At 46.9% G+C, this 12,909-nt stretch overlaps 3 protein-coding genes across 3 annotated transcripts; 1 reads left to right on the forward strand and 2 right to left on the reverse strand.

Moving 5' to 3' along the window:
* Positions 1–4,761: 4,761 nt before the first annotated feature.
* LTHEOB_10445 (uncharacterized protein) lies at positions 4,762–5,142 on the reverse strand (the record flags this gene model as incomplete). The annotated part of the gene is made up of 1 exon (XM_035507091.1): positions 4,762–5,142. The coding sequence occupies one exon, from the start codon at positions 5,140–5,142 to the stop codon at positions 4,762–4,764; it is 381 nt and encodes a 126-aa protein (XP_035367754.1).
* Positions 5,143–5,476: 334 nt separating this feature from the next.
* On the reverse strand, positions 5,477–7,450 carry LTHEOB_10446 (RNA recognition motif protein; the record flags this gene model as incomplete). The annotated part of the gene is made up of 3 exons (XM_035507092.1): positions 5,477–5,979; positions 6,040–6,312; positions 6,469–7,450. 3 exons carry the CDS (start codon positions 7,448–7,450, stop codon positions 5,477–5,479), a joined length of 1,758 nt encoding a protein of 585 aa, XP_035367755.1.
* Positions 7,451–11,953: 4,503 nt separating this feature from the next.
* Positions 11,954–12,319, forward strand: LTHEOB_10447 (putative ankyrin repeat-containing protein; the record flags this gene model as incomplete). The annotated part of the gene is made up of 1 exon (XM_035507093.1): positions 11,954–12,319. One exon carries the CDS (start codon positions 11,954–11,956, stop codon positions 12,317–12,319), a length of 366 nt encoding a protein of 121 aa, XP_035367756.1.
* Between the last annotated feature and the right edge of the window lie 590 nt (positions 12,320–12,909).

The following is a 12,909-nucleotide window of genomic DNA, read 5'->3' on the forward strand; positions in this document are numbered from 1 at the left end:
CCTAACCCTAACCCTAACCCTAACCCTAACCCTAACCCTAACCCTAACCCTAATAACCCTAAAACCCTAACTGGAGTAAAAAGCTACGGGATAGAGCCGTTCTTAGTCGTCTAGCTGGCTAAGGTAGGCCCCGATAGCGTAGTCGAATGCATTAGTTTCTAGGTAGATAGGCTTGTCTAGATTAAAGAGGGCGAGGACTAATGCTTTCGTGAACGCTCTTTTAAGTAGTTCGAAGGCTTTCTGTTGTGTTTTTTACTAATTAAAGCGGGTATTCTTTCGGGTAAGGCGGGTTAGAGGTTTAGCTAGCTTGGCGTAGTTCTTAATGAATCGGCGGTAGAAGTTAGCGAAGCCTAAGAAGGATTAGACTTCTCGAAGGTTCTTAGGTACGGGCTAGCTGAGAATAGATTCTACTTTCTTAGAGTTTATTATAACCTCGCCGAGTCGGATGATAAATCCTAGAAACTCTACTTCTTAGACGTGGAACGCGCATTTTTCGGGTTTAACTTATAGCTTCCTCTTCTATAGCTTTCTAAGTACTTTTTCTACGTGTTTTTAGTGTTCTTCTAGGGTTTTAGAGTAGATAAGGATGTCGTCGAGGTAGGCCGTGTAGAAGACGTCTAGATATTCTTAGAGGGTGTCGTTAATTATGGCTTAGAAGGTGGCAGGGGCGTTAGTAAGTTCGAAGGACATGACTAAGTACTTAAATAGTCCGAATCGGCTTCGCTATACCGTTTTCCATTCTTCTCTCTTTTTAATTTAAATTAGGTAATAGCCGTCTCTAAGGTCCAGCTTAGTAAAGTATTTAGCCTTTTATAGTCGGTCGCGTAGTTCGTCGATACGGGGTAGAGGGTACCGGTCTTTAATGGTTATGTCGTTTAGAGCTCGGTAGTCTACGTATAGCCGTAATTTTCCGCCTGGTTTTAGTACGAATAGGATAGGGGAGGCCGCTAAGGACTAGAATAGTCGTATGTAGTCTTTTTTTAGATAGGTTTCGATATATTTCTTGAGTACCTAAAGTTCTTTCTTAGACATAGAGTATAAGGGCCCGAACTTGGGCGTGGTTTCTGATATTAGGGGTATCTCGTAATTCTATAGTTAGTATTCGGGTAGGGCGGCTTCGCTTGTTTTTTCTCTAAAGAGATTAAACTCGCGGTATCGTAGGAATACTTAGTCTAGAGGGTTCTCGATGTTGGTAGCGCTAATTTACCGAAGGTCGTATTTTATGCGTCCTCGGGAGTCTCGGGGTTTCTAGGGACTAATAGTTCGTTTTCTAGAGAGGCAAGCGATTCTATAGACTTACCGAACCTCTAGAGGTTATTAGGTCTCGATCTTAATTCTCTAGGGGGTGGCGCGCACCTAGAAGATTCTAGTAGGAGTACCGTTTTTAACTTCTTTTCTGAGGGCTTTCTTGGAGATCTTACTAATTCGTATTAGCTCGCTTTAGGTTACTTAGAGTTGTATTAACGCCGCTGTGATGCTAAACAGCTGCCGCGCCTCGTTCTTTTCTCTAGATTTAAACTTTACTTCTTCGGACTTCTAGTCGATATATAGTTTTTATTTTCGGAGCTAGGGACGTTCTAAAATGATGTTATACCCGGGGGTTTTTATAATGTCTAAGCATATTCTTTCTCGGTGTTTTCCTCTAGCCAGTACGAGTTCTTAGGTTTTTATGAGTATTAATCCTCCTCTATATGTGCTGGGTAAACCATCTACGGTAATAAGTTCGTAGGGGTGCTTCTTTTCTCGGAACTTAATGTTATGTTTTTTTACGAAGCGGGAGTTAATATAATTGCCTCTGTTAGCTAAGTCGATTAGAACGCGGGCTCGGCGTCTATTAGCGAGTATGTTAATAATAAGGTGCTCGATATACTCTACTAGGGGTTCGTTGTCATCCGTGGTGTATGTATAAGAGAGTTTTTCTTTAGTATTGCCGGTCGTTATTACGGTTATCTAAAGGGGCGCCGGGGGCTGCGCCTCTACCCGCCCCTAGATTGGAGGCTTTTTTAGTTTTTTGCCTTCGACTAGTATCTATAGGTCTTCTTTAGTTTACGGTGGCTTTCGTATTCGTCGTTGGTATAATCGGCCTAATGCTGCTTGTCGTAGGAGTCCTCTACTTCTGTTACTTATATGGCTGAGGTTTGGCGTATTATCTTATTACCGCCCTTGTATTAGCGGGTATAGTGTTCCTTCTTACCGCAGCGGAGGTATAGATCTTTCTTACGGCGTCGGTCTTTTTCTTCTTAAGATAGAGGCTCGTTGCGTCTAATGCTATCGAGGTCTATAGGTTCGCCGGGACTCGTTATATTTCTAGGTTAGCTAGAGTTGGCTGTAGGGCGGTTCGACCGGGTCGCTTTTCTACGACGGTCGTATAGTTAAGTATCGAGTTAGATAGCGATGCGGACCACCTTCTAGTATAAATTAGGTAGCTTAGTTCTAGCGAACTTATTCTTAATGTGGTCCTTTAGTCCCTCGTAATATAATATTTTAAGGACGTTGTCGGGCTATTGGAGTCGGAAGGTATAGAGTCTGAACTAGGTGGTGTAGGTTGCGGCGGAGCTAGTTTGTTTAAGGGTCTAGATTCTATAGACTGTATCTTAATATTGGTCCTTGTCTTCGAAGGTTTCTCGGAGTGTCTTAGTAAAGTTATCGAAGTTGTAGAATAGCTCTATAGTTTCCTCGTGTTGGTCTAGTTTGCTAAAGTCTTCTTAATAGGGTTTAAACTAACGGGCAGCGTTGCTACGGAGGTATAACCCGGCAAAGAAGATTTTTTAAGATTTATCTTGGAAGGCCGTTCCGAATAGATAGAAGTAGGTTTATAGTTGTCGTAGAAATTCGTCTAACTTCCTCCTAGTTTCGTTAAATATGTCTGATTCTTTAACCTTAAACTTTAGGTTCTACACCTATATTGAAGCGGGTGGTGTGAGAGTAGCTTCCGCGGCGGGAGGTTGCCCCCGTGGTCTTGTAGTGCGATTAACCGAGAAGGCCTGTCCTCTAATAAAGTAGTTTAGTAGGACTAAGAAGTAATCTTCGGAAGCGTCGGGGGATAGACGGGGTCTACTAACGTTACGGGTTAAGAAAGCGATTCTAGCGGCGTAGGCTTCTAATATAAGTATGCGGGTTTTCGTATCGGGTTCTCTAGAAATTACTAGGTAAATGTTGTGTAGTTGCTCTTCCGTGTTGGGGAGCGCGGCGCGGATTTTAGCCCAGGTCGTTATAGTTAGTTCGATGGGTTTTTTACTTACCTTTGGTGTCTGTAGGGTGGTGGTTAAAGTGTTACGCTGGAACTCGGAAAGGGGGTTTTAAGGTAGGAGCGTTGGGGAGGTACGCAACGTTAAGAGTTTACTACCGCTATCTAGAATGTTACTAAACACTAGGTATAGAGGATAGCAGCCGTAGTCAGACAGAAAAGATAATAAGAGGGGTGCAAGGTAATAATTAGAATTGACTACGAAGGTTCTATCTACTATAAATAAGTGTGCTCTATATACTATGATTGGCCGCTAGTTGGCCAGACTGTGGTATTGGTGTGGATAGTGGGGTGGCTAGTGGCTAAGGAAGATTAGCTTTGTGGGGTTAGGCTGTTAGCCACCTAAGTAGGTTAGGTGCGTCCGGTATTTCGGCATAGAATGATCCGGTCCGTCTATAAGTTCTGCTGCGCCGCTTGACCCGTATTCTAATTCCGTAACATTAGTACTACTACTAATAATTATAACGCTAAGACTATACCCTTATAAATATAACCGTCTATTATAATCTATCTTTATATAACGGTTAGAAATTATGGTTATAAGATAAATATTTTCTTATTTATATAGTATACTTATTTATAGTAGATAGAACCTCCGTAGTTAATTCTAATTATTGTTTTACACCCCTCTTATTATCTTTTCTATCTAACTACGGCTACTATTCTCTATATATAGTATCTAGTAATATTCTAGATAGCGGTAGTAAATATCTAACGCTATATATCTTCTTAACGCTTCTATCTTATTCTTTTTTCCGGGTTCTAGCGTAATAGTAATAATTAAAATTAACTACGAAGGTTCTATCTACTATAAATAAGTGCGCTATATATATAAGAAAATATTTATTTTATAACCGTAATTTCTAACCGTTATATAGAGGTAGGTTATAACGGGCGGTTATATTTATAAAGGTGTGGTCTTAGCGTTATAACCGTTAGTAGTAGTACTAAGTAATAAGCGTAATTATCGATTCTCGGCGCGGGGATTCGCTTAGCGCCGTATTTCTAACTTCTATTCTTCTATAGATATTTCGTAATACTTATCTTTTTCTATTTAAGTTTTAATATAATATTAACTCGTATTTTAATTTTATAATATATAGTTTATAAAGATATAATAAATTATTTATTATAATAATATATATATTTAATAAAAAATAATTCTATATCTATTTAAATATTTAGACTCTTATAAATAAAAGTCTAGTATTATACTTAATATACTTAAAAGCTTAACGTATTTAATAAATTAGACTATATAGAAAAATAGTTATATTTTTCTCTTATTACGTTATTAAAATCTTTATTCTTTTATTTTTAATAGTTCTAGTTTATCTTCTAATAAAATATTATACTAGCACGTCTTTAATATTACTATATTCCGTATACTAGGATTTGTTAACCGCAGCCTTGGCTACGGCATCGGCAAGCGTGTTCCAGCGTCTCGGCACCACCTAGAAGTAGACTTCGCAGCCGTAACGAGTCATCTCTTCAATCCGATCGCTTAGTGCCTTTTAGAGATCCTGGTTCTTGACCGGCTGGCCGCTCCTTGTCCTCCAGCCGCGCTCGGCCCACTTGCGTAGCCGTGCCGTTGCGTGGGTGCCCACGTACTCCGAGTCGGTGATGAGCACGACGCGCTCCCAGTCCTCGCCATACCAGAAGCGAAATCTTAGCGCTGTGATGACGGCTCGCAGCTCCGTGCGGTTACTGGTATGCGGGTGCTCGGTACCCTCCTGGCCCCTCTGCTCTAGCGTGCCCGATACCACTGCGGCGTTGCCGAGCTTAAAGATGAAAGCGAATCCACCGCGCGGGATTCGGCTGTCGATGGCCAGGGTACCGTTGTCGGAGTACGTGCCGTCAATGAAGATAGCCATAGTCTTGAGGTGACCGAACATCGGAAGGTAACGTGGACGGGGGTCGTGGCCATTGGGATCAGTAGTGGGAATGACGACAGGGAGAGGACTGCAGCGAATAGTGCAGAGAGTAGCTTGATGTCGAGCCACAACCTGAAGGCTGACCCCACGGTGGTGCCTCTGTGTGTTGATGAGAATGCGGAGGTCAAGAAGCAGCGGGTCGCCGCGTCGTTCGGATGTTCGGATGAGGACCGTGCTCAATCATGAGGACTAAGCTCCGGTCGTGTGTGGGGGGTACGCCGACAGTAACCCACAATCCAGGTATGATGGCGGCTAAGACTCAGGATTGTCTTTGCTACAACTGCCTAGAAACGGCTCAATGATTGTTGATCCCACCATGTCGCTCTTGCATGTGAGCGTAGGTTTCGGGTCCGGTATCGAAAATATCCAGGCAGAACCAGCAGATATGAACCTTGCACCCAAGACACTGCATGTGGTTGCATCCGTACGTCTTCTCGATGACCGTCTTGCACTTTGGACAACACTTGACGTTCTCCTGCTCCTGCTTCCAATTTTCGAACGCAATCTCGTTTTCGCTCCCCAGCTCCTTTGCCTCTGTACACGTGATGCCATCGTGAGCCACCACGTGGCACGCTGTACACACAGGGGTGATGCAGTTGTCGCAGAGAAAGATGCGACCATCGGTGCTTGAACGGTATATCCGGTCGCAGTCCGGCGTTGGACAGTACTGGAAGATTTCGGGCTGGGCGCGGACATGCGACATAAAGGAAACCTCGAGCAGATTCTCAAAGACCGATTCGGGAATTGTGTCTTGTATTTCTGTGAGTGTGAAGACGTGGTCGCATGTTGCCGAGGCGCCTATGCAGCGAAGGGGTAAACCGGCTCCATCTGCGGCTGAAGAACATTGGCCCGCCATACAGTCTCTGCAATAAGTGTGACCGCATGCGCCGCTAACAGGATCCTCGGGTTCCATCCAACAGACAGGGCAGACTTCGTCAGTGCCTTTCATAGTGGCGATCCTTGTCCGCCGCTCCAAATCAATGTTGTGTGTACCCAGAAAGATGGTGTGTGCGCGTTGGAAATCTTGGCACGAGCCCTGGAATGTGATCATTTTGGGCGAGCTGGTAATATTGAGCTTGACGACTTCCTTGCCGAAAACTGCAACGAGCCGTCTGAACCCACCCTGCAGAGCTATTCGCATCATATCGGGAGTAAGCAAAATAGTGTGCACGAAATTTAATAGCTCTTCCACCTTTTCTAGAAGGGAGTCCGTGGTCTGTGCGATCGCCTTGATAGGCCCGTAGACTCGCAAGGTCCTTCTTTTCAGATCTCGGTATATGAACACACCATGCGTGTCCATCAGGTTTTGAAAATAAGCCGTTGCGTCAGGGCCGAAGAAGAATGGATCGCGTATAAGGCTGTCTCCAGTCCTGGCTATCGTGCCAGCCAAAAGCTTCTCCACGGAGCTTTTTGCTTGGGAAACCGCACGTCTATCCCCACCGAAGATCCTCAGAGCCGTGTGAATGCCGTGCGTTGGCTTGTTGTATACTTTGATGTGTACATACGTTGACTCCCAGACTCGTGCCTTAATCTCCTCTAGCTGTACCCTGACGGCGTTAAGGATTATACTGAGGATTGAGAGTTTGATAGAGGTGACTGTGTTGACGAAAAGCTTGGTATCTCCTAGCGCACTAGTTTTCTTTCCATTGAGTCCTGCTGATGCACGTCGAGCGTCTTCCGGATTGGCGAATCTGGCTATGGCTTTTGAACGGGTTCCTGGAGCCTCTGCAGATACGTCCCAGTCGGTCAATTGGCCGAAAGCTTCGAGGGAATCCTTGACCTGCAACGACGCTTCTTGTGGGGTTGCCATGTAGGATTTCGGGCCCATTTTTATGTTTCCAGGCTCGCGGCCCCTTAGAAACCTGCGCAGATCTTCTTGGGTTGTCTCCACATCAAGGTTCCCAACCTGAACTGAGTGGATGACAGGTTGAGAACTCCAGTACGCATGAATGGGCGGAGGTTGGTACTTTGTCTGCAGCTTCCGCCCTCGCAGCTTTCTTAGCCCATTGAGGAACTCAACCGCTTTTACAGCGGCCTTTTCGCTGCCAAAATGTAGCCAGACGATTCTTGAGGGGTTGTACCAGCTGCACAAAACAGAGTTCAGCTGCAGCCTCTTCGCGGATGGTTCGGAGCCCGCATCGGAGTCCAACCGCTGGATGTGGGCTGCGGTCGCCGTTTTCCCTTGGATTTCCAGATTCGTGCCAGCACGTTGGATGAATTGTTGCGCGAATGTTGGATCTTTTACCTTGACCTCAGCGATTTGGTCCATACTGTTGAGGGATGGCTTCAATCGCACGTAGGATTCATCCACGCCGTGGAAGCCCAGGTCGGTGACGAATGCAATGATTTGGCCAATATTGGTAGTGGGAGCTAACCCTGAAAGTTGGATCGTAGAGTAATCTGAAGGCAGCGCCACTGACTTCACGGCGGCTCCGTCCTGGAACAACACGGTAGCTCCACCAAGATTCCTGAATGGTTCCTTCCCAGGCTCTACGATAGAGGATGAGCGCACGTGAGAAACATGTGCCCCGAATCGTCCGTCGGACCTGCTTCCATGCGGTGTGAGAACATTTCCCTGAGAAGAATCCAGGCTCACGTCGCTAGTGAGCGTGGTCGGGGCCATGTCTTCATGGCTGAACCCACATGAGGCTCCTTTCAAGCATATACCCCGGAGCCAGAAAGTGCAGGGCGTTGGGTTCTTCATGCCTTCAACAATACCTGCAGAATCCCGACGATCTTCCTGACGCTGAGGCTGTTGTCCATCGTGCCTGAATCTGCACGAAAACCCGTTCCTGCATCTCCCCTGCATGAAGAAACGACATATAGTAGTGTCGGGCTGCATTGGCTCCTCAACTGCTGCGTGCTGTCCTTGGGCCTGACGCGACTGCGGCTTGAAGGATCGTGCGCCCGGTCGAAAGCCAGTGAAGGGAAGGCGGGCGTGCTCGAAGTAACAAGTATCTCCCCGGTGACAGCGGCCCTGCTCGAAAAATCGGCAAACGACCATTATTCGTGTCTAGGACGGAATTCGGCTGGTGTGAGAGGGCTTGCCGTTGTACGGAGCCTGGAGAGTTCAACATTCGATGATTTGCGCAACCCCGCTCGAGTCTATTTATAGCTTCCTGTGACGGTTTAGACCCGTTAAGTGCCTTGGATAATCCTGCGGCGAAGCGCATGCGAGAAGGAAGCGAAGCGGTTGCTCCTCGCAACCGCTGGTCTATGCGTAGCGACGGGTGTTTATTAGCGACCCTTTGCTCCTCTTAACTTTTCTTTCTTTTCTCCTCAGCTTAGTCTTCTTGTAGAAGTATGCCAATGCATTTCTGCGAGTGCACCGGATGCAAGCCCTCACACTCGGGGCACTGGAAATTGCCGCCTGGAAATTTTGATCCCAAATATGATCCGTAGTTTTTACATGGTAGCTTCCACATCGTAAGCTCTGAGCAAATTCTCCCCCCACGCGAACATCATCTCCAGAGACTGCCGGCTGAGGTCGAAGATTGGACCTTGCGGTAGAGCCGTCCAGTCGAGGGCTTGCCAGGGGCCAGATGCCTCGTCCGCCATCGTCCGGGCGTTGCTGAGGCCGCGCTTCTCTGGGGGTGCGTCCGTCGCAGGCTGAGCGGAAGCCAGGCCCGGCTCTTAGTTGCATTTGCGCGGCCCCAATCCAGCCGTGTCCGGCCACCTTGCGGCGAGCTTGTGCTATTCGGTCCTGAGTAGAATAACCACCCCTTGTCGCGCTGCGATTAATATTGGCACATGTCGAGCAAACCCTGGTAGCCATTTACGTTTCAATCGAGCTTCTAGGCTTATAAGTATTGAAATATTATTGAGGACAGTTAAATGAGTGGATTCTTAGTAAGGAAGAGGGAGGAGTAGAAAAGGCCTCCCTCTTATCCTCCGGCTAAGCTAGAGCTGCGTTCCGAAAGCTAATTACACGTGATTCCACCATCAACCTCTTCGGATTAGGCTTAGGCTGGTGTAGTAAGAATCAATCGGAAATAATTAAGGCTGCGGCTGGTACTCTCGAGGCAATACTCAAAGTCACCATCACCACCGCTCGAAAATTGATGGTTGATCATCGACTCGATAGTAATTCCAGTGTCTTCCGCGCCCTCAATAGGCGTGGAGAACCATAGGTTGAAGTTACCATTTGTCGGCGATACACCGAAAGCATGAAAGTCGACCGTGAAGTAACGGTCATTCGTCCCCTCCTCGTTCCACCAGGCCCTCACATCCCAGACTCCAAATCCCTCCTGGATGTTCGGAATTTCCGTCCATGAGGCTTCGGACTCTTTGTTGGCAATGTTCAGATCGATCGCACCGGAACGTACGGACTCCGTGCGGGTTCCGGCAATACAGCCTTGGCGGGGCTGTAAGGCATGAGAGAGCGGCTGAATACCATGAGGAAGAGAGGCAGCCATGGTGAATGGCATTAGGGCCCCTAGAAAGGGGAGACTGTATGCAAGTAGCCTTATGCTAATTAGTAGAGATACGTGGGGACTAACTCGTTGAACTAAAGCTTACATCTTGGAGGGAATAATAGTAGGCCTAGTAGTAGCGTTGTCTAGGGGTCTTATAGGAAAGTTAGACGAAGATGAGTGGCTTTACGATTATAAGAGCTCGACGGCCTTTATATACTACTTTCTTCTACAATTTTTATAAGCGGAAACCCGGCCTCAGACAACCATCACCCGGTAAGTGGCGGAAATATACCCACGGGTGAGATCACCTTTTACATCCTTGGTATCATAGCGCAGAACTCAGTTCTAGAATCCAATTGGTGAAATTTGTATATCCTTTTCCCAACTGAACGCCGTAGTTGGAGGCCTTATTGTTTGAATACGCCCCGCAAGTAGACGGTAATAACCGGTATCTAGTTATTGGGCGATCACCGACTCAAACAGAGGCTCGCTTGGGTCGTAGTCGGTGGGGCGCCAAGGTTGAAAATATATTGAATCTAGCTAAAAGAGGATAGTTTAGGACTAGCTAAAACTCGAGCTGCTCACTCTATATGAGCGGGGCCGTGGCTATTTTCATCGAGTATTCGAGTACCTAAAGTACCTGGCTACAACCCTCTGAATAAGAATGATTGAAATATAAAGTCGTTATAAATCACACCGCCACTTACTACGTAAGGCGTAGACCCGGGCTGCGCCATAATTCGGGCCGAGATAGCCAGCCTGAACGCTCAGACCTAATAGAAGCGACACGGGTTCCGCGATCTTCGCCGGATGATTCGGTAAGTACGAGTCGCTCAGTAGCAGTTCGTAACATGGTCCACTGCCTTCCGAGAGCATTCCGGTCAGACGATGGTAACATCTAAAAGCTCTTGGCAGTTCGAGATATCCATCCGAAGTTATCTGCATGACGCTGAAGGTTCCAAGAGAATCTCTAAAAGTTCTGACCCGTCTCGAGCAAGAAGAACTAGAAACTTCCGGCCCATTGCATTTCAGAGTCCTCAACACTTGAGCCAATGCTTATGCTAGTCGTCCTTGGCAAAACATTATCTCCGCAATTCGCCTAGACTTCGGAAAAACCTACGTTTCTGGCTCAGTGAAGGACAGTACCTTTTCTCTCGATGTGGACGAGGACCAGCGTAGGTGGTTAGGTGACTCGTATTTGATCGTGTCCATTTACGTCATTCGACATCATTTCACCGCTATTAAATGGCTCGCCGATTTCGTGCCGATCCGGGAGGCTAATCATCAAATCCGGGGTTTTCTAATGGCTTATGCGCGAGACACCCTTCGATAAGCGGTCGTACCCGGATCTGTAGCAATGAATATATTTAGTAATTTAGTGCGCCGCCCCGCTCTTAAGCAGTTTGAGAGGTTCTTATTTGCTTACACATAAGACCCTGGTTAACATAGACGCTTGAAGATAGACGTGCAACCCTGCATTAATCCTACTCCGGTCATAACCGAATGATCCCGTTTCTAGATGTTACGGTACAGCCTCCACCGGGATAGAAATGTTAGAATAAGGGAAGAAGTGGGGTGCACTCGTACGGCGTGAAAAGGACCCACGTGGGTTACGTGGCCTACGTGACGCCAAGAAGGTGCTCTGTCTACTCTCACCCTCAGTGGCCCGAGCCACTACAGAGCACCTAGATCAAACCATCTACTCCCTCTACTCTATGGCGAACACCTACCAAGAACAACAGAGCATACAGAGCAGTATATCAAATTATTAACTCTTCTACGTGTATATAAACCACACTTCTTAGATAGCTTTAACCTTCGTGGTCAACTTTAACAATAGAATTTAGACTCTATTAGTAATAAGGCCTTCGCACACACGGTACTCAGTCGCGTCTTACTTACTACGTTTTTAATCTCCTTCTTGTACCCACTCAAGAAAAACCCTTCGACAGGTTTCCACCCTCTTTAGTGTTTGGATCCTTAGGGGCAGAGGCCCGCCGTTACATAGGTATTAAAATTTTAAAATTTGGAGCTTGGCCATCGTTACGGACGCCTTTTAACACCCGTATTGCAAATATAAGAGGCACTTTACTTAAGCAAATTAGAAAAGCAATGCCACGTATCGCCTTTTCTTAATTTATTTCAGGGTAATGTCATAAGATCACTACATTTAATCTACTAGTATAAAAAGAGATTGCACACAAGAATGTCTTGACTACATCCAGCTGTTGCAGAACAAACCTATCCTCGACGCTTTTTCTTTTGAGGCACTTTTAGCTCTGACTGGGCCGCTATTCAATCGATACACCATTTGCTTTTGTGACCCCAACATCTTCCTCCCTGGAGGCGGGGGCCTGATGCCTGTTGCTCTGGCCGTCCGCAGGACCAACTCCGACGACGCAGAGCTGCTCGAGATGCTACTGGACGCCGGTGCAAGCATCCCAGGGACCGCAGCGCTGCACATGGCCTCGTTTATGGGGCATTTGCCCAAGATGCGCACGCTCATTGTTCGTGGCGCCGATATCAACGAAGTCTTGACCGACCGGGTTCGCACGCATCTCAAATTCTTTGGATTCTCGACTCCTCTCCACTGGGCTGTTCGGGGAGGTCACGCAGACGCCGTTGAGCTGCTTCTGGCTGAGAACCCGGACATGGAGCTTAAAGATGACCACGGAATTAGCGCCAGGGATGCGCTGAATCAATGGAAGGTTGGATCGGCTTAGGAAGTCTGGTTAACCAGTACCGAAGCTGTTTTCATTAGGTAATAGCAGGTCAAATGTTACGCTTGGCGCACACGAAATTGTCAGTTCATGCTTCTAACAATGGGGGAGCTGAAATTTGGTGCAGAACGTACAAATATAGAATGTGCTAAATTCATGAAATTCTTCCCGTGTTGGAGGTTTGCAATCCCGCATGACGGTTTGGGTGGAAAAACCAGCTGTTCACTCTACATAAATGGCCTTATTCACTCAACACATGCTGCATCGACTCCATCTGCGCGTGCTCATCTTGTCACAACATGGCAGCTCCGTCCTCCTAGACACGCTTCGTTGTGCTCGCCACCATCCTTCTCAACTCTTTTCTCGGTGGTGCCTACGCCGCGCCCTTACAACAACTTCCAGGAGCGCTCCAGAAGCGAGTGCTGAATCCACCACTTCCCGGTATTGAGGAAGTCAAAAAACAAATTAGCAAGCCCGAGTGTGGCCAATGAACCATCTAGTCCAAGACCACATAATTGGCGGCAATGGACTAGGCTGACCCTCCTGGAAAGAAGATGATGGGCGACCTCGAGGTTCCTCCACGTGGCAAATCA

Source organism: Lasiodiplodia theobromae, assembly GCF_012971845.1.
Source record: "Lasiodiplodia theobromae strain AM2As chromosome Unknown scaffold_39, whole genome shotgun sequence".
NCBI classification, from domain to species: Eukaryota; Fungi; Ascomycota; class Dothideomycetes; order Botryosphaeriales; family Botryosphaeriaceae; genus Lasiodiplodia; species Lasiodiplodia theobromae.